This window comes from Nansenia antarctica (assembly GCF_963989245.1).
Source record: "Nansenia antarctica genome assembly, chromosome: 2".
In the NCBI taxonomy this organism is placed as follows: domain Eukaryota; kingdom Metazoa; phylum Chordata; class Actinopteri; order Argentiniformes; family Microstomatidae; genus Nansenia; species Nansenia antarctica.
The window spans coordinates 31540203-31566963 of record NC_137675.1 but is presented as its reverse complement, the minus strand read 5'-3'; the positions used below and the strand labels follow the sequence as shown (position 1 = coordinate 31566963).

The 26761-nt window shown below is 42.6% G+C and overlaps 1 protein-coding gene across 1 annotated transcript; it reads right to left on the bottom strand.

Annotated features, from left to right (window-relative positions):
- Positions 1-653: 653 nt before the first annotated feature.
- On the bottom strand, positions 654-26300 carry LOC308150119 (cytochrome P450 3A30-like; the record flags this gene model as incomplete). Its single annotated transcript, XM_080522984.1, has 13 exons — positions 654-674; positions 1510-1672; positions 1870-2096; positions 2306-2466; positions 4226-4301; positions 5543-5670; positions 6103-6245; positions 6595-6683; positions 6973-7086; positions 7445-7544; positions 7633-7685; positions 22989-23099; positions 26061-26300. The coding sequence occupies 13 exons, from the start codon at positions 26298-26300 to the stop codon at positions 654-656; spliced, it is 1626 nt and encodes a 541-aa protein (XP_080379110.1).
- Positions 26301-26761: the final 461 nt, after the last annotated feature.

The window sequence follows — 26761 nt, the reverse complement described above, 5'->3', positions numbered from 1 at the left end:
GTTTGAAACTAGCTAGTAACTACTAGGGGTTTAGTAACTACTAAATGCCTACATTTAGTAATGACTTACGCCAAATTGGTGCAACCCAGGCCTGGTCTTCTGAGTGCAGTAATACAGTCACAAAAACTGTATAGTAAAAGTGTGTTAGTGTGTCATAGAAGTCATAGAAGTAGCTACATAAGACAATATTTCAATGGGTAAACAAATGATGATATACAGTAGCCCACATCAGCACATTACAATTATTATGATATGAAATATTTACAATTACTCAATAAATCATATTGTTACGTTCATTAATAATCAATGGAGGCTGAGTCTTTATCAATAATTTCAGAGTATTTATTGAAATCTAGCAAGAGGGGGTCTCTGTACAGTCAACATAGGGTTTCAAAGTACAAAAGCCCACCTCTATAGGGTTGGTTCATCTTATAGTTTCAACATTTAGTTGACAACATCACATGGGTACAGATAAGACAGAACATAACTCTTTCACTTTAGCCTTGAAGAGAAGGGAGTGTGGGTTACTCTTTATCTCGCACCTGCAGTTTTAATCACATACCGTTCTTGTTATTCATACATCCATTCAGTGAGCATAATATCATTATTGTATTAAAGACATTTTTCTCACACATATTAAAGTCCCATGTAAACTACTGCACCGCTGTAAGACCCTATTAGAGAGACAGACACCATGTGACATGAGAGCAACAGGTCCTCATCACTGGAGCTTAGACGGGCTTCGAACGTGACAGCAGCTGTAGTTTGATTGGTCGTACGGGGCTCATTAGTCCTTTTGGGCTTAACTCCAATGGGAGCTGTGAAAAGAGACATGTTTGAATACAGCGTGATTTCAATTCCAAAAGAAGAAAAAAAACATTTTAAAAGGTTCAATCTGTCATGTATTCCAAACAGTTCAGGGGTAGACCATTTAACAAGAAATGGGGGGGGTGTCTTACCTTTATTTACAGCGACAGGCAAACTTGTAAAATCAGTATTGGCTTTTGACTCTATAGATGTGAAGTCTTTCCACACTGTGTTTTTGTTACAGACCCTGAATATGGTGCTGTATCCAAAAGGTTTTAACCAGGAAAAACGTGTTTATAGCACGTTCATTTGTTTTGTCATAGGCTATATGACAAGGGCCCGTAGTACAGGGGACTTCAACTTTTCCTGGGCCCAGGGTTCGACAGTAACGCCGTATTACTTGCCCGGAGCAAGTAAAACACACCGGGTTTGTTTGCGCGAGCAAATGATCGTGAGTGAAGATATTATCAAAGCGTACGGGTGATCAACAGGCGCGTACGCTTTGATTATATCTTCACTCCACGATCATCTAGCAGCGTCGTTGTGCTCGCGCAAACAAACCCGGTGAATGTTTTACTTGCTCCGGGCAAGTAAAACGGCGTTACTGTCGAACCCTGCCTGGGCCTGTCACAAGGTCTGGAAAAACTCAGGGCCCCCCTCATAAGAAGCTGTCAAAGGCCCCTGTCCAGCTGAGGGTCTCACCTCTGTTCTCTTACAAGTGGCGAAGCTGTACTTCTGTAGGACCTCCACCAAAGCTAACTTGACCATCACCAGAGCGAATCGCGTCGCGATACAGACCCGCGGGCCCGCCCCGAACGGCATGTAGGTGTACGGGTCGATGCTGTCCTTGTTCTCCTTACTGAACCTGCACACAGAGAGGAGGAGAGGGGAAATAAAAGAAAAACATGTTTTGATCATGATAACCTGTCGTGTAGAAGACCCTGTTTGTGTGTTTAGCATTAAAGTGTGTTTTATGGTTGTTGTGGAACACTGCCCTTATGGTTGCGGATGCGATTGATATTGTTGTTAGGGTGCGGTTCATGTGGTTATGATGCGGTTCACCTCTCTGGTTTGAACGCCTCGGGTTCAGGCCACAGGTCGGGGTCACGGTGCAGGGCATAAAGGGGAACTATGACGACTGTATCCTTGGGGATCGTGATGCCTTGGATCTCTATGGTTCTCTTGGTGACCCTTTCTAGTCGCGCCGCAGGAGGGTACAGCCTGAGAGACTCGTTGACCACGCTGTCCAGATAGTCCATCTGCATCAGAGCCTCGTACTTGATAGGAGCCTGCACAGGGATGTTACACTCACATTAGCACCCTGTGAAATAGTGTATTATCTATCTACTTCCTGTTTATAAAAATGAATAGTACTGGCCAGGAGTCTGCAATTGGGTTGCAAGTACTGTCCGAGGTTACACACAAATCTGCATTTCAGGTATCCCCATCATACTTCCTGTAACAGACGAATATGAATAGGAAACTGCAGAGGGGTTACCTGGTTGGGGAACACTGTGTCTATCTCCTCCTGCAGCTTGGACATGGTGTGAGGGTTGGTTGCCAGATTGTAGGCCAGGAAGGTCAGAGTGGAAGCGGTGGTCTCATAGCCAGCGAAGACGAAAATGGTTGCCTGGGACATGATCTCATGATCACTCAATCCTAGAGAAAAACAGGCGATGGGTAGTAGCGAGAAAAATAAGAGGAAGGAAAAAGGTACAGAATTGTTTGGTTTAAAAATATATATTAAAAAAACTGTAGAGATTGACAGGAAGGATTGGTGAGAGAGAGGAGGGATGTGTATGTGGATATGTCGATGGCCAGAATCGAATCAGGGATCTTGCGATAATGCGGTGTGCGCATTAGTGTGCTACGCCACTAAACGCCTCAAGGAAAGGAATTGGTTGACGTTTTACGATAGTTCAGACTACGTTTCCCTAGTCTCACATTGGGCTTTCACACAGGCAAAGAACTGTTCCGGTTTGCGTTCGCGAACCAAGTCTGGAACCGGCCGGCGCGTTCAGACCAAAACTCAATGGTTCAGAGACTGAAAAGTTGGTTCGCAGCCGGAACCAGAAAATAGTGGTTCTCAAGCGGGAACCAAAACGTAGAGCAGTCACGTCGTCAGTGGGTGTGTCATATTCTAGGCTGCAAAGAAGGAAGGAGACAAAATGTAATCTAATTCTAATCATTAGTGATTGTAGCGACTAGATTTAGCCAAAAATCCAAGTTGCTGAGAGACGCGAGCAGGGTTTGGGTGAAGTTGTGTGACGAGCTAAAAACAATTCGCTTGAGATAAAAATGTACGTTTAAGGCATTTATTGAATATAAAACAATCAAGCTCGGTGACGTACATAAATCCATAAGCGACCAAAAACAAAGAATATCAAACAAATCGTGAATGAAATGCGATCAACAAAATACAGCGACCCTGTCTCCCCTCTCTCTCCACTCCCGCCATACAGGTAAACAGGTGCTTAAAGTAACCTCAGGTAGGCCCGCCCATAATCATGTGACTTCCGGAAGGGTTATCAAACAATAAACGTGATCAAAACAATAAACAAACAAATCAAATAACTCACAAATCATAATAAACCCATTAGCTTTTTGTACTAAATACTAAATACCCAAGAATACATATTCATGGCTCCTACAGTGATCAAAACAATTCATCAAAAGTTTCATCATTCTCTATCTTCCTCACATGCCCCAACCCCTCCAGCAATGGAGCAGCTGGTTAGTAAGAGAACGTGTGTAGAAAGTGTCTTTTGGTTTGTGTCATAGAAAATAATGTTTATTTCAGATACTGTAGTGGAAGATAGTATCCTCTTTTCCAGTGAAGTAGCTGCCATCTAGTTGTGAATTTTTTGTTCACCCAGCGTTGATGACGTGGATGGTTCAGGTTACACTGGTATGAACGCGGGCTGGTTCGCCAGACAGCTCCGAGGTTCCCGAACGCGAACGCGAACGCGAACTGGAACGGTTCTTTGCCGGTGTGAAAGCCCTAACAGTCCAGCCGCGTGTCCTCGTATGCACTGAATATGTTCCCAGCATTCCGCCTGGGACTTCATTGTGTTGTGTCTTCTATAGGCAGATGGGGAGGGAAGTACACACCAGGAAGTACACACCAAGAAGTACACACCAAGAAGTACACACCAAGAAGTACACACCAGGAAGTACACACCAGGAAGTACACACCAGGAAATCCACCAAGCGTTCTCCGTCTTCCGAACCTCGTTGTGCCTTATTGTCCTTTTCTCAAATTTCTCAAAACCATTCCAGACGTACCGCATTAGCTAGTACGGATGGCTAGTTATGCATTTAAAGCAGGTATGTGTGTGTGTGTGTGTGTGTGTGTGTGTGTGTGTGAGCTGGGAGAGGGGTGTGTGTGTGTGTGTGTGTGTGTGTTTAAGGCAGGCACCTTTACTCTGCTCCTCTCCTTTCGAGCCGCTGCCTTTCTGGGAGTCCATCATCAGCTGCAGGAAATCCACCCGACTCTGGATCAGATCAAATCACACGAGAACGAGTCTTATCATACGACACAGAGACACTTGTGGAACATGTAAGGAGGTTTCCTGGACACAGATTAAGCCAAGTCCTGGAAATGTCCATTGAGGAAGCTATTTAGGATTAGGCTAAGAAGTAAGTAAGTAGCCTTGAGAACCAATGGTTCTTGAGCCTAATGGCCCTTAGGGGGCAGGAGCCTATCTCCTGTTTCCGTAGCGTGAGGCGGCTTGATGTACAACGCTGGTATGTGGCAGGATTAGGCTGGGTTAGATTTCATCAGTCCAGGAAGCCGGCCCTTATGGTTTATAGATGTTTGACTTTCATTTCAGTACATTTAGGCTTCGTTCACACTGCAGGTCTTGAGGCTCAATTCCGATTTTTTTACACAGATCCGATTTTTTTGTTTGGCAGTTCACATTACTTTTAAAATGTGACCTATATTTGACCTAGGCCTACATTGACTCCCGTGTGAACATTCCACGGCCCTGAACAGACCCGCATGTGCAGAAGGACAGCGCACTGTTTACAATAATAATAATAATAATAATAATAATACATTAGATAGCGCTTTTCTAGACACTCAAAGACGCTTTACAAACCGAAAAGATTGAGTAGTAAAATAAAAAGAAACAAAAAAAGAAATAAAAGAAAGTATAGGGTACTGGTTAGGCTGTAAATTGTCAATCCCATCTGGCAACCCTGCTAGAGAGACGTAAAAGTCGCATTAAAAGCGACTTGACAGTTCAGACGGCGGGCGCGTTGCTAAATATCAGACATGTATCCGATGTAATACCACCTCTGAACGCGACCCAGGTCGGATTTTTAAAAAGTCAGATTTCATGTGACTTGCGCTGTTCCCACGGTCATGCATAAATCAGACCTGAGTCGTGTGTCGGCCAAAAAATGGGATTTAGGTCCCATTTCACTGCCGTGTGAACTATGAAACCTCAAACGTCCGCGTACTGTCCACGTACTGTCTGCTCGACTATGTGAGGGCCTTAAGAAGCAAGTAAGTAGCCTTGAGAACCGATGGTTCTCGAGCCTAATCGCCCTTAGGGGGCAGGAGCCTGTTTCCGTAGCGTGAGGCAGCTTCATGTACAAGTCCACCCCCTGGACATGACGCTGGTATGTGGCAGGATTAGGCTAGTTTAGGCTTAATCAGTCCAGGAAGCTGGCCCTTATGGTATATAGATGTTTCATGTTTTCATTTCAGTACATTTAGTCACCACACCTTCTGAGTGCCGGCCTGGCGGCCAGACCTGATCTTCTCCAGGGCAGCGTGGAGGAAGTCTACTGACTCCTTGGGGAAGAAGCTGAAGCCCAGTCTCTTCAACAGCGGGGTCAGGGCAGGGAAGGTGGCTGGGTGGGGGCAGATAAGATCTCAGTCTATTCTTTTTTTTGTTTTGTTTTTTTTTCTGAGTGGGGCAGTCCCACTCATATTTTTCATTTTATTGACAGATACAGTAGAGATTTAGACAGGAAGGATGGGTGAGAGAGAGGAGGGATGACATGCAGGATATGTCCCCGGTCGGAATCGAACCGGGGACCCTGCGGTTACATGGTCAACGCTTAACCCACTACGCCACCTAAGCCCCCCAGATCTCAGTCTATTCTTGAGCATTCTTGTTTTCACCATGATTCCTCTCTAATGCCTTTCGATTATTATTATTTTTTACCATGATACCGTTACCAATGTGGATAAAACTGTTATGGAAGCGTTCAATCCGGGTTCAACAACACGTTACGTGTGCATTTAGGTGTAAAAGCAAAGATGGTTAGCAAGATATTTACCTTGGAAGAGGAATTGAAACACGTTAATGTCGAAAAGCTTCTTGGTATAGAGGACAAACGGGTCGTTGGGGTTTTGGAGGGAGTGGATGTCGACGCTGAACGAAGTACTGACGACCACATCCATACTGTACGATCCAAAGAACCTGGAACCCAACCACACAACCTTGACCACAACCATATTCCCAACATGACCAGGAAACAAAGTGCTTTGAGCACCTTTGTAAGGAGGAAACACACTATATAAATCCAAGCATCAATTCATTTTAATTTAGAAGACATGTATGGAGACAGGAACCTCATCCCTGAATACAACTTGTGACTAATAGTTACTGTAGCTGAACTGGTGTATCATGTGGTCACTGTCTGAGATTAACTGTGGGCTTTATAGCCATCTACCACACCTTCGATCAAGTCAAAGTGCATTGGTCACATGTACATGATACAGGTTGTTAACTAAACAAGGAAATGCTGCGGTCAGAGAGAACTACTCACTCCTTGGGCTCGATAACCTCTCCATTGTCTGCCTTGGTCCTCAGGCTGTCTGCTAACTTACTGGAATGATCCTTCATGATCTCAAACATCTGTTACGGAAAAGATTCCTAACATGTACTGTATGTTGGATAATATCATGATTCATATCATGTTTTGTTCAAAATATGGACACTTTCATGTGTTTGACTTCACATGTGAAAGGTTATGTGGTCACTCACTCTATGAACAAGTCTATCTGTAAACACATTTCAATGTTCCTTTTTCCAGTGGTCCATGCGGCTCGTGTTAGTGAGATGTCAAAAGGAATGAACAGAATGAAATAAAAGTGGTAGACAGGAACAAACAGAAGGAATAAAATCGGTATAGAGGAGTGTGTACCTCTTTGATGCGTCCGCTGGTGAACGTGGGAGAGAGCACGGTGCGGATGCGTCTCCACTCCTCGTCCTTGGCCAGTGAAACGGCGTCGTACAGGTCGCCGGTCAGACCCAGGTCCTACAGAAAGCAACATCTGATGAGGGTCAACTCTGACATCGCCCGTCGTCATCATCATCAGTGCCTACCACTGCCGTTGTGTCCTTGAGCAAGGCACTTACCCCCCTAACTGCTTCAGGGGCGCCAACGCTTATGGCTGACCCTGTCCCTATGCATGTGTCTTGTCGACACAGGGACAGTTGATTGAAGATTGATTGGCAAATCAACATTTGTGTTGTAAAATCATCATCATAATCATCATCCTTTTTCTGATTTTTCTAACGGCTTCATAGGGCCCAACGTTTTTCCTGACTCAGTCACGGATTAAGGGGAAACTCTGGGCCCAATAATGGTTAAGTAGTAGGGGTCATTTAAATACCCTGCGGTTGGTGAAGTGGGAGTAGCACTCCTTGACCAGGACGGTTTTGATCATGCCAGGGTCCATGATAGCTAACATGGGCGTCCTAAGCTCATACAGCCTGAGGGAGACCAGAACTCAATGTTAGACCGACCACACACACACACACACACACACACACACACACACACACTTTTTTGCAAACTCACCCCCACATCTTCCCAAACTCCCTGGCACACTTTAAGTCAGCCAAAAAGAACACCTGCGAACAAAGATGTGTCTGTACATAAAACAAATGGACAGCAGTGGACACTATAAAAATGCACAACTTTACGAGTTTACATTGTATACAGAAAAGGTCATATTGTGTGACCTGACTTGTTACTCACAGGGTCATGCTTCAAGACAGTCCCCCAAAACAGACTGGGCTTGGGACCAGGGATGCCCAGTTTCTCAAATACTCCATATGGCTTGTATCCATACCTGCTCCCAGAGAAAATAAATATATAATGTGAAATGAAGCAGCAGGATAAGACTCACACTCCTGGAAAGGTATATGGTCCTGTCCAGAAACATCCCCCTGCTCCTTGACCGTAGACACTTATGTTGATCTGAAAGGAGTGGATAGATGGAAGCAGGACGGTAGTGCCTCTACTTTTATCCTCTGGTGGAGGTTTTGCCATAGCCTACACATCTTATACGTTAGAATCTATCCACAACTCAACATTCTAATAAGAATCCCCACAGCCTATTGCGCTGATAAGATACACGCACGCACATACAATAGTCCAATGATATTGCTGTTTAAAACCTCTTACACCACTAGTAAGGACATGAGTATCGCCAGGAGAGTCCATGTCTCCGCAGAGAAAAAAGGAAGGTAGCCCATTTTCAATCCGGTCACCACCACCAAACCCGCTCTCCGGTCACCACCTCTCCACAAATTGCGTAAACGTGTTATTTATCAGAGCAACGCATCCGGGTACTTTGCCCTCCCGTCAGGCCACGCCCCTTTCTGGGTGGTAAAAGTGATAGAAGTGACTGTAGGTGGTGGGCCGAACGCGTTTTTCGTGAAGTTTATCTTTTTCCATTCTATCTCTATTTCTGTCCAAATTGGTTTTTTACATAATCTGATCCATTAGGTGTTTATTAATGCCTGTGTGGTGTTATTTTTAAAATGTTTACATTTTTGAGTTAGTAATTAATAAAATACAAAGGTTCCATTTCACAAAACATAATGGAATGTAAAAAACTTTGACGCTCAATATCTCTGAACTGCCCTAAACGGAGATAGAACCTTAGAATTCTAAACTCACGACTAGACAATAGCCATGGCACATCTCATACCAGAAATACCGAAAAATATGTACCATATTTTGCACTGCAACTCCCAGAAATATCATCATCATTACTGTAGGTAGGAGAAACCAATCCTCTCCACATTGCATTGACTGTAATAAACAGAACCCAGCTACGGAAAAACTGGCATTTTGTTCAAATGTCTCATTGCTATTATCATACTGCATTATCATGTTTGTATACATAATTGGTTTAACCCCTACTCTTTCAGTTAAGCTGGTGGACCACCATGGATTTGCCAACAAATACAAATAAAATAAAAGTCTATGGTGCAATAACTAGAATAAATGATTGTACAATTGTTTGTTTGATATCACCATTATCCACTTGTATTTACATTTGTATTATTATAAGACATTATTTCAGAGCTGTATAAGATCAATGAAAAGACACGGACACGTGGGTGGCCAAGCCATATGTTTTTAAAAACCTATGTACCATAATTTACATGTTTATTTTAGCTATTAGTCCCTATAGCACAGATGCTCTTTCTTGTTCTGTTTTCGTTGAGAGTGAGGAGGGGTCAGCTCATTATGTGATGTCATATCACACATGTTGGATGGTTATACAACACAATATGTTGTATATGGTTATCACAGTCAAATTAGTCAATAGCAATCTGTAAAAGATTCTATGATCAGACGAACATCATTATCCACCGTGTCAGATGAAGCTACGTTAAGTTGGTCAAGGGAGGCCCCCTAAAACGTATGAAAGAGGACTTTGAGGACAACGTCCCCGACGTGAGGTTTTTTCCTGTGTCCTTAAAAAGACGGAGAGAGAGAAGGTCAGCCATTTGCAATAACCGTTTAACTCAGCGAATCATATCCCGTTCAGATCTTCCTGTATTGTTCTGTGTTTTTCCAGCGGCAGAGGTGTTGCCGTTGCTATGGGAGATCCCTGGGGGAGCCTGCAGGTTAAATCTTGCAAATCTTGTCAGGAGGATTGTGTCACGACCCATGATGACAGAATAACAAAACGGCAGACATGATGTTGGACCAACAGAAACTGTTTGCAATGACCAGGGCAGGGACGTGCACAGACAGACCTACTGACCTGGGGTGTATTCCATCAACGTCGCTAAAGGAAAATCCAGGCTTATTCTGATAAATTCTCACAATACTTATTTTTAAAATCCAGGTTTATTTTGATAAATCCCGCGAGACTGGATTTTCCTTTAGCAACATTGATGGAATACCTCCCAGGGACATGCACAGACCTACTGACCAGATACATACACAGACCTACTGACCAGACCTACTGACCAGGGACAGACCTACTGACCAGACCTACTGACCAGACCTACTGACCAGGGACAGACCTACTGACCAGACCTACTGACCAGACCTACTGACCAGACCTACTGACCAGACCTACTGACCAGGGACAGACCTACTGACCAGACCTACTGACCAGGCACAGACCTACTGACCAGACCTACAGACCTACTGACCAGGGACAGACCTACTGACGGCGTGTACTGAAAAGCATTTCACTCCTACCACATGTTGGAGAGACATACATATTTATGCAAGAGACCCCAAAAGTGTGGTGACATGAATTTAGGAGTGGTTCACGTTAGCCTTCCTGTCCACCATTCAAGTGGCAGATATACCAGTTTCAGAGGTGTCGCTAGTATCAACGAATAAGGGGCCTCAGCAGGCATACAGCTCTGAAACTGTGCTATCTGCCACATAATAACGGTGACTAGACAGACCTGTTTCATAGACTTATCATTGATAAAAAAATCCCCTTCCAATATGCATTCAATGATGTTGTTGTTCCATCTCTCCTATACTGAGTCACACGCTGGCATCGCAACAATGAAACTACTTCACAAGCTCTAAAAAAGTAAAAAAAAACTATCACGAGTGCACTATCATTACGGAATATAATCTACTGGGCTGTTGCAGCTATGTTCTATGTTTCTGTGTCATGTCAGCTTGTCCGTTGTTGTCTATGCTGAACGCTATATGTCTGTACTGTGTTGTCAATATGTCTGTACTGTGTCTCTGTGTGTTACCGTGTTGTCTATATCGTCTGTACTGTGTTTCTGTGTTGTCTATATGTCTGCACTGTGTTTCTGTGTGTTACTGTGTTGTCTATATGTCTGTACTGTGTTTCTGTGTGTTACTGTGTTGTCTATATGTCTGTACTGTGTTTCTGTGTGTTACTGTGTTACTGTGTTGTCTATATGTCTGCACTGTGTTTCTGTGTGTTACTGTGTTACTGTGTTGTCTATATGTCTGTACTGTGTTTCTGTGTGTTACCGTGTTGTCTATATGTCTGTACTGTGTTTCTGTGTGTTACCGTGTTGTCTATATGTCTGTACTGTGTTTCTGTGTTTTACTGTGTTGTCTATATGTCTGTACTGTGTTTCTGTGTGTTACTGTGTTGTCTATATGTCTGCACTGTGTTTCTGTGTTTTACTGTGTTGTCTATATGTCTGCACTGTGTTTCTGTGTGTTACTGTGTTGTCTATATGTCTGTACTGTGTTTCTGTGTTGTCTATATGTCTGTACTGTGTTTCTGTGTGTTACTGTGTTGTCTATATGTCTGTACTGTGTTTCTGTGTGTTACTGTGTTGTCTATATGTCTGTACTGTGTTTCTGTGTGTTACTGTGTTGTCTATATGTCTGTCCTGTGTCTCTGTGTGTTACTGTGTTGTCTATATGTCTGTACTGTGTCTCTGTGTGTTTCTGTGTTGTCTATATGTCCGTACTGTGTCTCTGTGTGTTACTGTGTTGTCTATATGTCTGTACTGTGTCTCTGTGTGTTACTGTGTTACTGTGTTGTCTATATGTCTGTACTGTGTCTCTGTGTGTTACTGTGTTGTCTATATGTCTGTACTGTGTCTCTGTGTGTTACTGTGTTGTCTATATGTCTGTACTGTGTCTCTGTGTGTTACTGTGTTGTCTATATGTCTGTACTGTGTCTCTGTGTGTTACTGTGTTACTGTGTTGTCTATATGTCTGTGCTGTGTTACTGTGTTGTCTATATGTCTGTACTGTGTTTCTGTGTGTTACTGTGTTGTCTATATGTATGTGCTGTGTTACTGCGTTACTGTGTTGTCTATATGTCTGTACTGTGTTTCTGTGTGTTACTGTGTTGTCTATATGTCTGTACTGTGTCTCTGTGTGTTACTGTGTTGTCGCTACTGCTTGCTTGTACTGTGTTGTTATTGTATGGGCTTATCATTTATCTTTTTAAATGACCTGTCTTGTATTTGATGACTTATTAATTTCATGTACAGTATTACCTGTGTACCTTTGTACCTTCGTACCTTAGTACGCTTTTACTGTGTGATGTTATTTTATCTTTATGTTTATGTTTATGTTATTTTATCTTTTGGGGAAGCCTTTTTATAACTTGGCGAGGGACTATGGATCATAATTTGCCTTCTGGCTAAATCTGGCGTATTTATTTTTGTAATGTTCATTAATATGCATTGTCTCTTTACAAATAAAATTGACATAAACATAAACCTTGCCCCACCCCGTCTTAAGCAACCACGGGAGAGTGCAGTACCTTTGCTTGCTCCAAGGCAGATTCCAACTATCAGGGACATTTTACTTGAACTCTTATTATATTGTCTATAGTTGTATATTTGTACATTATTATGATTACGACTATGATTACGACTATGATTATGATTACAATTATGATTGTTGTTGTTATTGTTATTGTTATTATTATTGTTGTTGTTGTTATTGTTGTTGTTGTTGTTATTATTATTCATAATATGTTATTGTGTTTATAATGTATTATTGTATTGATGTATTGATGTTGATTGTTTCCTGCACAGGGGGCTACAGATCTAGTGCAATGACATGTTGTACATCGTCCATGACAAATAAATGAATCATTTAATAATTCTGCCATTTCATGTTTAGTAATAATAATAATAATTCATTAAATGTATATAGCGCTTTTCCGAGGCTCAAAGACGCTGACAATATAGGGGATACGGAAAACAACAAGTAACATGGAACAGAGTCAGCGAACGGGGAGGGGGGGGTGGGGACAGGGGAGATGGTTAGGGGTAGGGGAGGCTGGGGGTCATCCCTATGTTCCCCGGGTCCTATGTTCCCCGGGTCCTATGTTCCCCGTTTTCTTAGCAAAAAAAAAAAAAAGGGTTCTATGTTCCCCTCTTCCGAAAACTTCCGAAAAAGGGTTCTATGTTCCCCGCTTCCGAAAAAGGGTTCTATGTTCCCCGCTTCCGTATATTCCCCGCCTGCCGTTGTGTCAAGCGACCCCAGGTGTCGTTATGTAGTACTGCATGAGTTTTTTTTTTTTTTTTTTTTTTTTTTTTTTAAACAACATACACAAATACATAATTATACTGTTATTTTTTTTATTTTTTTTTATTTTTAAACAACATACACAAATACATAATCATACTGTGGATTACTATGTGTACAACATTATTATATGAACAAAATGATTATATGTACAAAACCTTTTGTAGGTAGGACACTATTGGACCTCGGCCCAAATCTAGTACTGAACCTGACCCCCCATGCTAAACCATTTGGAAGTACAGTATACTAGGACTCCAATTCAGACACACTGGGGGGCTGTCACAAATCTACTAACTCTAATCAGCCTGGTCTCACACGGCAGACGTCAGAATTCGACGTTGATGGACAAACATTAATCTGCTCTATTCATACATTAATCTGCTCTATTCATACATTAATCTGCTCTATTCAGACATTAATCTGCTCTATTCATACATTAATCTGCTCTATTCAGACATTAATCTGCTCTATTCATACATTAATCTGCTCTATTCATACATTAATCTGCTCTATTCAGACATTAATCTGCTCTATTCATACATTAATCTGCTCTATTCAGACATTAATCTGCTCTATTCATACATTAATCTGCTCTATTCAGACATTAATCTGCTCTATTCAGACATTAATCTGCTCTATTCAGACATTAATCTGCTCTATTCATACATTAATCTGCTCTATTCATACATTAATCTGCTCTATTCATACATTAAACTGCTCTATTCAGACATTAATCTGCTCTATTCACACATGAATCTGCTCTATTCACACATTAATCTGCTCTATTCATACATGAATCTGCTCTATTCAGACATTAATCTGCTCTATTCAGACATTAATCTGCTCTATTCATACATTAATCTGCTCTATTCAGACATTAATCTGCTCTATTCATACATGAATCTGCTCTATTCAGACATTAATCTGCTCTATTCAGACATTAATCTGCTCTATTCATACATTAATCTGCTCTATTCAGACATTAATCTGCTCTATTCAGACATTAATCTGCTCTATTCACACATTAATCTGCTCTATTCATACATTAATCTGCTCTATTCAGACATTAATCTGCTCTATTCAGACATTAATCTGCTCTATTCATACATTAATCTGCTCTATTCAGACATTAATCTGCTCCAACATCAGTCCAATCATGGGCGGGCACCGTGATTGAGAAAGGATTAAGGCGCGCTAATGATGATGGACATAACATCAGTCCAATCATGGGCGGGCACCGTGATTGAGAAAGGATTAAAGCGCGCTAATGATGATGGACGTAACATCAGTCCAATCATGGGCGGGCACCGTGATTGAGAAAGGATTAAGAAAGGATTTAAAATTGTGAAAGGAGGAGACACAGAGGGGAAAATGTTCAATGTCAAAATGTTCATGCCAAACTAATAACATTTAGGGCCTGATTTACTAAGATCCCAAATAACGAATACTAATTGAAGTTCACACACAGGGGAAGTTGAGATATACTTGTTTTCGGCTATACTTCAAATAAGGCCCGCTATCTTCTACATTGGAAAGATCAACAATCCTCACTGCACACCGTTAGTAGATCAGCCTGCAGATGTAGAACCAGTTTGCACATTAATAGGCCATTAATAGGCTAATAAGTTATAATTCTGTATTTTTGTTCTAGCTTATCATCGTACTCTGAACGATGCTGTCCAAGTGCGCCATCCTTCACTTTGGAAATTCCTTCGGCACCTGAAGGATCAGCAAACGCTTGCAGAGGGTAAGCTGGGGATGGCAGACAGAGGCCACGCTCCCCCAACAAGGAGACGGAAGTGGAGGGAGTTGGAGGCCCGTCTACTGAGGCTGAAAGGACAGTACATGCAGGGCCTCAGAGATCTGGCTTCGTACTGGAGGGCTGTCAGCCGTAGCGTCCGTATGGGCTAGATTTCCACATTTATTTTGATAGCACTTTGGCCTATGTTGTTGTTATTATTATTGTTATTGGCCTAATTGTGTTATTGTTATTATTATTATTATTGTTATTATTAGTTAGAATAAGCTGTACGCCATTGTTTACGCCATCATGTATGCCATTGTTTACATGTTATTTAGCTCTTTCATTTGTTTTTGCCAAGTTATTGCTGTACCATAGTTTTGTTATTGAAAGATGTCTGTACCTTTCCAGTTTATATGGACCTGTTTACTTAGTAAGCCATATAGTTATTATTACAATATATGTGATGCCAGAGTTAGGACTGATAATTGCACTAGAGCTCATGTGTCAGGATTACCAGGTTTCAGCAGTGAAACAGTAGGCCTCTCCTTATTAGTGCCTGACTACTAAAACACTAGAGTGAAAGAGACTACATCTCTGTATGCCAGGATCCCCCGAGGATTTGATGTGTGCAAGAGGATGTGTCACACTCTATGTGCTACGGATACTGGCTAGTTACTTAGGGATTATATTATGGGATATGTGACACTGTAACCTAGAGACACACTGCGCTGTTACGTGACGTCCTGCTAATGGGATGTACAGTATTGTCTCAGGTTGGCATTTTGATGCTTGGTCTTGGAAACAAACACCATGTTTGCACAAACATTGTTTTTTTTTTGTTGTTGTTGGTTGCAATAAAAGCCTATATTTTGGATTGATATCTCTACTGTATTTATTTGATTCCGTTTGACCAAAATATATATTTCTTTAATCCATGCATACAATTGCAAATGTTGGGCCGCTACCCACACGTTTAGCTGTGTTGCTCATTCCACAAATGCATGATCCTTACAAGTCATACCTCGTTGTAAAAGTGACTAATCAGCGGGTCATTCCACTAAAGGTGGATCAGTATAGCGGCGCTCAGGGAACTCGAGATTGGAAATCAAGCCTCAGGTGATTCCTCGAACGAGGATCAGCCTTGTGTCATCAGTGTTCACAGAAGACAGGCTTACAAATCTTCGATATGGGCGCGTGCACGCAGACATAAAAAGCCCTGAAGTGTCGATCTGTCGAAATGAAGATACTCCACTCTGCAGGGGTACTACATTTGCGCAGCATTCCGAATTATTGATTTTTATGAAGACGGAAAAATAAGATGTAAAATAGTGCAATACTGCCGCAATTAACAAGGCGAGGGAAATGGTTTGGCAAGAAATTGCTGACCGATTAAATGCGTAGGTCATACTAGCCCCAGTTATTGTTATATGTTCATATTTTAATAAATGAATATTACTACTGTGGTGATATCCGCAGCAGGCTACAAACCGTCATATCGCCACAATGGCCTAGTGGTATTGACTGCTGCCATAGGATTTAATCGTCATTTTATATCAGTGGTTCGAATCCCTCTTCAGGCGCACTTTTTACTGCATTTCGTTGTCTGAATCTAATCTAAAATCTCATCTAAAAAAGTATTGTAGGCTATAAAATTATGGTGCAGGCTAATTTACAAGAACTGACACGATTACAATGGTGTTTGAAACCTTTGCATGAAATCTTCGGTTAAATGTAAAAAAAAAAAAAAATGAATGACTTACTCAAGTCTCGAACTCGCAACCTTTGGAACTCCAGTCCGCAGCCTTAACCATTACGCTAGCATGAAAGCAATGCAAGTTGTTTCTTTTTACACTCTTTTCTTTATTGATATATCGATTTATCTATCACACTTTCAAAATATCAAGTTATCTATCACACAATCAAACTATCTATCGATCGATCACACTTTCAAAATATCAAATTATCTATCTATCACACAGTCAAACTATCTAATCTATCTATCTCGTGTGAAGTGGGAACTAATATTTCCTAGGGAGGAACTATCGTTCGGGATGTAGTTTCCGCCTGTGAGCCTTTTTTGACGCGCGTCTCACTATAGCCTGTGTTTTCGATTTCGAAGACGTCACTCACTGTGCTACGAAAACTGGCTAGTTACTTAGGGATTATATTATGGGATATGTGACACTGTAACCTAGAGAGTTACGTGACGTCCTGCCAATGGGATGTACAGTATTGTCCCATAGGTTGGCATTTTGATGCTTGGTCTTGGAAACAAACACCATGTTTGCACAAACATAGTTTTTTTGTTGTTGTTGTTGGTTGCAATAAAAGCCTATATTTTGGATTGATATCTCTACTGTATTTATTTGATTTCGTTTGACAAAAATATAGAAAAAATATTTAATAATGTGTATATATATATATATCACTGGTGTTCTTTTAGGAATATAAGATTTTCAATTCCATCTCGAAAATGATCTATCTAGGGAGTTATATAAAATGCTGAGACAATACTATGACATTCATTGTGTTCTTCATTATTTCCAAGTCATCTTAAGACCCCCCACCCAAAAAAAAAAAAAAAAAAAAAAAAAAAAAACTCTCATGCAGTACCACATAACGACACATGAGGTCGCTTGACACAACGGCAGGCGGGGAACATAGGACCCTTTTTCGGAAGCGGGGAACATAGAACCCTTTTTCGGAAGCGGGGAACATAGAACCCTTTTTCGGAAGTGCGGAACAGGGGAACATAGGACCCGGGGAACATAGGACCCGGGGAACATAGGCATGCTCCCGGAGGCTGTATGCATATCAGGGGGGTGGCAGGGTTAGGGGAGATGGGTAGGGGTAGGGGAGGTTGTATGCGTGTCCGGGGGGGGGGGCGGGATGGGGGAGATGGCTAGGGGTAGGGGAGGCTGTAGGCATGGGAGAACAGGTAGGTTTTGAGGTGGGATTTGAAAGTGAGGAGTGAGGGTGAGTCTCTGAGTGGTTGAGGGAGATAAGAGAGTTCCAGAGGCGGGGTGCAGCTCGTGAAAAGGCACGGTGACCGAAGCCTTTGAGTTTGGAGGGTGGGACAGTGAGGGGAACAATGGATGAGGATGGGAGGGTATGGGTAGGGCGGTGGGGGAGAAGGAGGTCAGTCAGGTAAGGGGGGGCCAGGCTATGGAGGGCTTTGTATGTGAGGATGAGGATTTTGAATTGGATGCGTTCTTTGATGGGGAGCCAGTGGAGAGAGTGGAGGACAGGAGTGATGTGGTCACGGGAGCGGGTGTTTGAGAGGAGGCGTGCAGCAGAGTTTTGGTGTCCTGTGAATCAAGGTGACTATAAAAAACACACACATATCCATGACAGATGACGACCAGAAATGGTTGTCCACAGACAGTAGATGGCGGAATAATAAGAATAAGAATAAGAATACGCTCATTAGGCAGGTAACCGGTAACAAGTAACAAGCAAAGAAAAAAACAACTCACTGAGGTTGCGTTCGTAAAATTGCTCTGAGAGTGCCGGAGCGCACACTGGGTTCAAGGTAATAAAGCAACCAAGTCATTTGATTGGACAAGAGGCATTCCATGAGTTCTGATCAAATTTCCGAGCGAGTTTACGAACGCAGCCACAAGAACGTGACGTTTTCGTTTTTCTTTTCTGTCCCAATACAAACCTGCATTTCTGAAATAACATCAGCAACGAGTAGCTAGGCGAGGCCACACTCGTTTATGTAAGTGGCCATGTATATATTTGGTTGATAAACAGTGAATAATATGTGTGTTATTATGTATTCTTATCATATTATGTGATAAATGCTAACGACCAACCAACGTTACCGCGGCAACCAATGGTAGCATAGCAACCCTACTCACCTAACGACAGATAACGGTTAGTTAGCAAGCTAGCTGCTAACTAGTTAGGTAGTTAGTTAGTAAGTTAGTTAGGTAGGTAGGTAGTTAGTTAGTTAGTTAGTTAGCCAGCTAAGATTCATACGGTTTACAGAGGTTTACATTTGTTAGGCATGGCAAGTGTATTTGTATAGCACATTTCATACAACAGGGGCAATTCAGTGCTTAATTCAGTGCTTTTACATACAAAGTGCTTTACATTCATTATTTAAAAAATACAGCAAGAGGAGCATAGTAAGAAAATTAAAAATGACAATGAATAAAAGCAAATATAAGAAGAAAATACATAACACATTCAATAAGACAATCGTTAATGGATTAAAGACATTGATAGAAGTGTTTGTGTTTAATCATAACTGCTGCAAAACATGAAGATTTTTTTTTTTTGCTTTGATTTAAATATTTTTAGGGTTTGGGCCAAGCTTGTTAGCAGCTGATGTAGAAATTGCTCATTTTAGTTTGTCATTCATTCATTCATTGCAGGCAGCAGCAGAAGCAACCAATCCAGGTCAAGTACCAGATGATGATGGACAACAAAGTTACCCAACAAAACACAACCCAAGGGGTTAACATGGAGATGCAGGAGATGGCTGTACTACTAGAGGTAAAGTGTTGTCTTCACCTGGCGAGTTAATTGCAACTTTAAAGAATTTTAAGGTTCAGTCAACTTTGGAAACGTTTAGGTCTAAGCTAATGTCTACATTTTAGGTTATAGCTTGCCCATAGACCATCAATCCAGTGCAGTGTACCCCCCATTTTAAACATGTCTTTGGTCGCAGCAATATTGCCAATGTCGTTAACAGCTGTGCCTATTTTACCTACTTTTAGCGCCGCCTCTGGGGGTCAAATGACCATAGTCTTTAGAATGGAAAGCTGCTACTTACACACAAAGATAGTTGGCGCGGCTTGTAAATTAGCCTGCCTCCTACACAGAAAAACTGCAAAATAGCTTTATACTTAGCTTATCCTGATGTGATTTTGTAAGGATACTGTGTGGTAGAACGCACATATCTAGGAAAAGTCTTGAAACGAGGGTCCTGAAATTTGATAGAGTGCAAAGGTAGAATTTTAAATAGTGAAACCGATATGTACACAAATAAATGTTGAGAATGGTAATTGCTGAGAGCACTGCCATCACTCAGTATCAACCCTGGCGTTTAATATGGCGGCTGTGGCTCAGCCGGTAGAGCCGGCGTCTAATGATCTCAAAGTCAGCAGCTTGCAGTGGTTCGAATCCCCGGCTGGCCCGAAGTCGAAGTGTCCCTGAGCAAGGCACTGAACCCCTAATTGCTCCAAGGTCGCCTTCAATGGCTGTGACCCCTTGCCTTGTCTAGAGCATAAATGCATAAAGATAGCACACCAGTACAAGGTTACAACATAGAAAAAATAGAGCTTGGAGCAAAACAGATTAGGAACAATTGGTGAGAATAGAGCCAACAAAATCCAGTTTAGGAATTGCACTCTTCTGTTACATAGCCTATTTCTTAATCAGAGCTTTGAACTCTCCCAGGGAGACGAGATCATTAATCTGTAGTGTGTCCTGGAGGTTATTCCATAAATTAGTTGACGTTCATTCATCACACTTCATTGTTGAGATGTCTGTCTTTCTATTCTCCAATGGACTAGACTCAGGAAACAGCTGTCCGTTGTGACGGTTCTCCACCAAAGCAGAAAAGAAACCCTGGTAGTTGGTCAGCAGGCTCAGGGTCTGTTGGTGTATTTGAGGCTGCACTTGCAGGTACATATGTCTCTCTCTCATCATTGTTTGTAGGCATTAATCTAACAATAACATTGTTTCAGTAGCTTTTAAAAACGTGTGTTTGATACTGAGCTATGTGGATTCCCCAAAATTGACATTTCTATTTATTTAATTTGTCTTCAAACAATAGGTGCACTTAAAGAGGTCAACATGCTATTTTCACAATACTCAGAACTCCTTAGGTAGGTACAGTAAAGGCTGTGACAGATCATGTGCTTGTACCCTACCTATTTGGCTGGCCTACATCAATACGGTCATGTTTATGATATGTGACACAGTCTGGTCATTTGGTCCGCATGTCGGCAACCAATCAAAATGTTCAGACTTTTCTTTTGAAACACGGAAACTATGTTTCAGCGTTGTTGAGAATCACAACACAAACTCGCTAGTCAAGCCAAAATGCTGCGAAGCAATGGATTGGGTGAGTAATCCCCACTGCTACCTAGTTAACTATAACACTACTTTACATTGTTAGCAGGCTCACAAAACAAGCAGTGTTAGTTGACTAGCGATGTGTCAGTGATTTTCTACAACGCGGAAAAGTCTGATCATTACATCGGATCCCGACACGAGGACCAAAGCATTAGAATGTGTCACATACGGTCATGTTTGTCATATCATGTTTGTTTCCTGCAGTGAAAGAGCTGCGTTGGACACTTCGCAGGTCAGAGAGCTGGAGGACATATTGATAGCGTTGCGGAGCTTGGAGGACCAGCTGAAAGGGAAGAAAGAACACCTGAGAAGGAACTTGGCACGCATCTCTGACATCCTACAGGGATAGGCCAGCTACACCACGATAGGGCCTTACTGAAATACGTTCTAAATGGAAAGGAAATTAATTATTTTATTTATTTATATTTATATTTTATATATATATATATTATTATTTTTATTAAATATATATTAACATAGTAGTCAGGAATAGTGACAGTCACTTTCTCTCTGTGAACAATGCAGTTACCACTAGACTATATACTGTAGCTGACATGGTGATGAAAATAACAGATTATAGATCTGTGCACTATAAACAGTTAACTGGTGAGGGTTCTTTTTTTTTTCTCTCTTTATTTTTTCACATTCATTGTATTGTCCTCTTTCCTTTGAAATTAAAAGTTAACTAATTGTGTAGCAACTACTTCTTTCTTTAGGTATGGACTAACCAACCCTAACCTCACACAAGTTAGTTTATCCAACATTAGAATCATTAGAACATTAGAATGTTCATGGCTGTTTCAGAACCCTGCAGAATTAATTGTACTGTACTGTATATTTCACATATCCCAATAACATTGAAACAATTGAGTTCAACAAACCAGCTTTTCAAGAATGAGAGTCTTTAGATTTTGGGGGGAATTTTATTTAAAGTTATTTATATACAGAGGATTGGTAAGAACAACATTTATACATTATCATTAAAGATTCAATTAGCATTATAAACAACAATATAACGGCAGTATCAGTCACAGTAGTCAAGTCAGTTTACTACTGGTACCATGTTGTCATGGCAACATTTTATGTTCTACAACTCTCTACACTTACATGCCGATAAGGTGCGTCGACAGTTATTTCAGTAACCCTAGAACATAATTACACTGTAGGCAACAACCAGGAAGAAGAAAACAGAACATACATCTTTCCAGTTGCTCTGACACGGCGCACTCTTCTCCATCTCTGTCAGCTGTCTCCCATACAGACTGTTCTAGAAGGAAGAGTGGCTCCAATGAAGGGGTCCATTTCACAACGCCAAAGAGTTCCTTTACGTTATACCAATGGAGCATGTTGTTGTTGCCAGGCAAACGGTTAGTCCACTAAAAAGTCAGTATCGGGTAAATAAGGAAGTTGAACCAGGAAGCAATACGGAACTATTTGAAGGTCATTTGTGCCACTCCTCTGCCTCCATGCGTTTCAAATAATCTCGTACACGGTAATTGTCAGTCAGCACATTACGCAGTGGAGTTGAAAGCTCCGTGGAAACCATAGGGAATGTTGACAGGCACCTCAGCTCTGCCCAACTCCTCGAATGTCTTGGCATCCAAAACTAAGAGGAATGTGCTTTTGTCCTGGAGAGGAGAATGAAGAATAAACTGGTTGACATTCAGTCAAAGACCCTGCGACATACCAGCGTCATGTCCAGGGGGTGTACTTGTCTTGTACATCAAGCCGCCTCACGCTACGGAAACAGGAGATAGTCTCCTGCCCTATGGGCCGTTCGAGGCTCGAGAACCATCGGAAAAACAAATCTTTGCTAGGACAAGGGGCCATTGGCAGTCACAATGCTAGATGAAGGAAGTATTATTTAGTTTACCTTTTTTATTTTATTATTATTAGTTACAGTAGGGAAACTACAGGGGGGGGGGGGGTAGTGAGTATGAAGAGGTATTGAGGGGGGACAGTCAAGATGTAGCCTGAAGAGATGGGTCTTCGGTCTACGGCGGAAGATAGGTAGTGACCGAGTGGTGGTGAACGAATAAAGCTACATTATGCGTTAAAAAGTGAAACTGACCTTATTCGGGGTGATGACCACAGACAAGATGACACCATCGTCCTCCTCAGTAGCATCAGGCGAGGCTACGAAGACAGGCTCGGACGGGTAGAGGCCGGCCTCCGCCCACACCTGGCAGGACAACGGAAAGTCAAAGTCAGCTCTGAAGGGGGCGCTTAGGTGGCGTAGTGGAATAAGCGTTGACCATGTACCGCAGGGTCCCTGGTTCGAATCCGGCCGGGGACATATCCTGCATGTCATCCCTCCTCTCTCTCTCTCACCCATCCTTCCTGTCTACTTCTTCACTATAACTGTCAATAAAAATGAAAAATATGAGTGGGACTGCCCCACTCAGAAAAAATAACAAAAAAATTAAAATAAACATCAGCGCTGAAATTTCATTCATTCATTCATTCAAACCTTTTTCTCCTTATTTCTTCTCGAAAGGACAATTGAGGTCACCGTCATTTCCAATGTCGTCGAGACATACAGAACATTCAGCAAGTTAACAATAAACATTGATAAATCAAAGAATCAGTTTACACGGTAAACAACAGAAAACAAAAAAGGAATAGTAAAATATAAAGACATAGATCAAATACAGAGTAAAGGGGAAAAAACTAAAAACAATTGTAAACTGTTGCAGGCGCAAGGTGTATAGGTGAATTAATCTTCAACGTTTAGCTGAAAGGCTCACTGGGACAGCCCGATTGAACACCTATGCCATTGTCTGCCTTTTACTTTGTTACTTGGTTGGTACTGTTTTATATCATTTTATACTGAGAAATGTAAGTGTAACACTTATAACCAAGTAATAACTAAGTAATGAGTACCTTAGTAGGAACACAAAGTAAAATCAAGGCTACAATCAATAATGGGCTAGTGCTAGGTTCGTGTGGGAGCTGTGTGAAGGGTAATGAGGAGACGGAGACCAAAAGTAAGTTTACCGGTATATTAGGAAAATATATTGCAACATACAAACATGACACATAACACAACATAAACATAGAAACAAAAGAAAGAGAATAGTTCAACTGGGTTAGTTGGTTCCTACTACTAGTAGTGGTGGTTCAGGGTCAAGTGCACCTTTAACCTTAGGTTCTAACCAAAGTCAAAGTCAAGGAATGTTCCAGGTGCAGGCTTTAAGGCCTGCTAAGTGGGCTCTTGGGAATGAGCTTCCAAATCCTTCAGAGATTCATAATCCAGGTGTGGCTCGCCATCCAATTAGAGTCAGTCAATTAGGCAATTAAAAGTGTTCAATGAAAGGGGTTCAATGAAGTGATTCAATGAAAGGGTTCCAAGAAGTGATTCAATGAAAGGGTTCCAATAAGCCTGACCAATGCAGAAAGCAGCAGGTTTCCTCACACACACAACAGCAACAAACAGGTCATCCACTGAGCAGCATAGCAGCTGGGGGAAACTAGTATCTGAATGTTGTTCCAAGTTCAGTTTCCAGTTGGTTTTCAGGAGTCAAGATCCAGGATGAAATGTTCTGTGTCAGTGGTGAAAACTCACACAAAGTGTCTTTGAGATGAGCACAGGTGCTGCTAATTGAGTGGAGTTTGGGCTCCTTTTCAAAGGGAAAAAAAGGGTGGGTGCAGGGAGGAGCCTGCATCCATTGGTTCAGGGATTGAGACATAAAATGAGTCAGTGGGCGTCCCCACAGACATAAATTAAGTCAACCCCTCATCTCACCAGGGTTACATAAGTCTCTCTACAGTTTGGTGAATCTAGAGCTCAAGGAAGGCCCATTTCCTTCCTGGAAGGGATGGGCCAAGATCTGTGGCGCAGTGAATAATTCTGACTATGGACAGGAGGGCCCATAACTTGTGTAATCACAGATTTGTATAATATGGTTCCCAAGAATAGTTACCTCATGACCAATTACAGTTAATGAGTGCCACCCATCGTTGGGGGCTTTCTGCTTTTTGCTTTTTGCCTTTGGTGCCTTTTTGTCTGCTACTTTCTCTCTGCGCTTATGGAGAGTCTCAACCCTCCGATTCCTGGGGGTGCACATACAGGATGACCTGTCCTGGAAGATCAACACAGCAGCCATCATCAAGAAGGCACAACAGCGGCTCTACTTCCTGAGAGTCCTCAGGAAAGACCACATCGGACAGGAGATGCTGGTGACCTTCTACCGCTGCGCAGTGGAGAGCATCCTCACCTACTGCATCTGCATCTGGTTCTCCAGCTGCACAGCCGCAGAGAGGAATGCGCTACAGAGAGTCGTGAGATCGGCCCAGAAGATCACCGGCGCCCCCCTCCCCTCTCTGGAAGAGCTGTACAACACACGCTGCCTCAGGAAGGCCTCCAAGATCTCCAGAGACCCATCCCACCCTGGGTACGAACACTTTGCTCGGCTGCCCTCGAACAGGCGGTTCAGGACCATGTTCGCAAGGACAAACAGACTGAAGCTCAGCTTCTACCCCAGGGCCATTCAGGCCCTGAACACAGCAAAGACCTAGGTTCTAGGCCCTGGACAATCTAGACAATTTGATGGCAGCTACTAGATTGTAAACATAAGTGAAACACAACTGTGAACATTTCAAACCTGCAAACTGCGACACTTTAAATGAATGTGCAATAACACTATGTGCAATATGACAACCCTCGGGTACACAAGGTTCAGAGATAGGAAATGTTAGAATAGGTATAGCATAGAGTACAGCACAGTGTTTTATTTGTATAGTATAGTATAGTGGATAGTGTACATAGCCTTTTGTAGCAGTCTCTAGGCACAGAGGGAGGTTGACACAGAGGAATGGTACAGAATAATAGTTTTATTTCAGTGGCGCACAGCTCAGCACCGTCACTGACGTGCTGAGCGAGTCTTTTCCCCCCCCTGAGTTGCTTCTCCCTTTCGGGACCCGCTCCATCCGCTCCTGGCAGAGCCCTCGCTCTCGCCCCGCTATTCCGCTCCTGGCAGAGCCTCGCTCTCGCCCCGCTATTCCTCCCTTTCGGGACCCGCTCCGACAGAATACGGTCCATCAGCCGCTGAAACGTGGCCGGGGCCCCAAACAACCCGAACGGAAGCGCGGTGAACTGGAATAACCCCCGCGGGGTAGAGAATGCCGTTTTTTCCCGGGCTACCGACGATAATGGTATCTGCCAGTACCCCTTCGTGCAATCCAATGTCGTGTAATATTTAGCCGTGCCAAGCCGGTCCAGGAGCTCGTCGACCCGGGGCATAGGGTAGGCATCGAATTTAGACACCGCGTTCACCCGTCTATAGTCCACACAGAACCGTACAGACCCATCGCGCTTTGTCACCAGCACGATGGGGCTGCACCAGTCGCTGTGCGACTCCTCGACCACGCCCAGTTTTAGCATAGAGTCTCATTCCCGGCTCACCACGTCTCGTTTGTGAGCCGGCAGCCTGTATGGCCGCGTACGTACCGTAACCCCCGGTGGCGTAACTATCTGATGCTCTATGAGGCGAGTACGACCGGGTATAGGGGAGAACACATCTGCGAACCTCTGTTGCAATCGATCAACGTCCGCCCGCTGGTTCGCCGAGAGATGGTCGCCTACGCAGGCCGGGGCGCTAGTATTCGTTTTTGGGACCTCCGGCCCGAACTCATCCTTCTCGGGAAGTAGCGTCACCAGGGAAACAGGGACCACGTCGTTCCATTTTTTTAAGAGGTTAATGTGGTATATTTGCGTGCAATCCCCTCTATCCGACCGCACTACCTCGTAGTCTACATCCCCAATTCGCCGTGTGACCACGAATGGCCCTTGCCACTTGGCGAGTAATTTAGAGCTAGACGTGGGCAGTAATACGAGGACTTTGT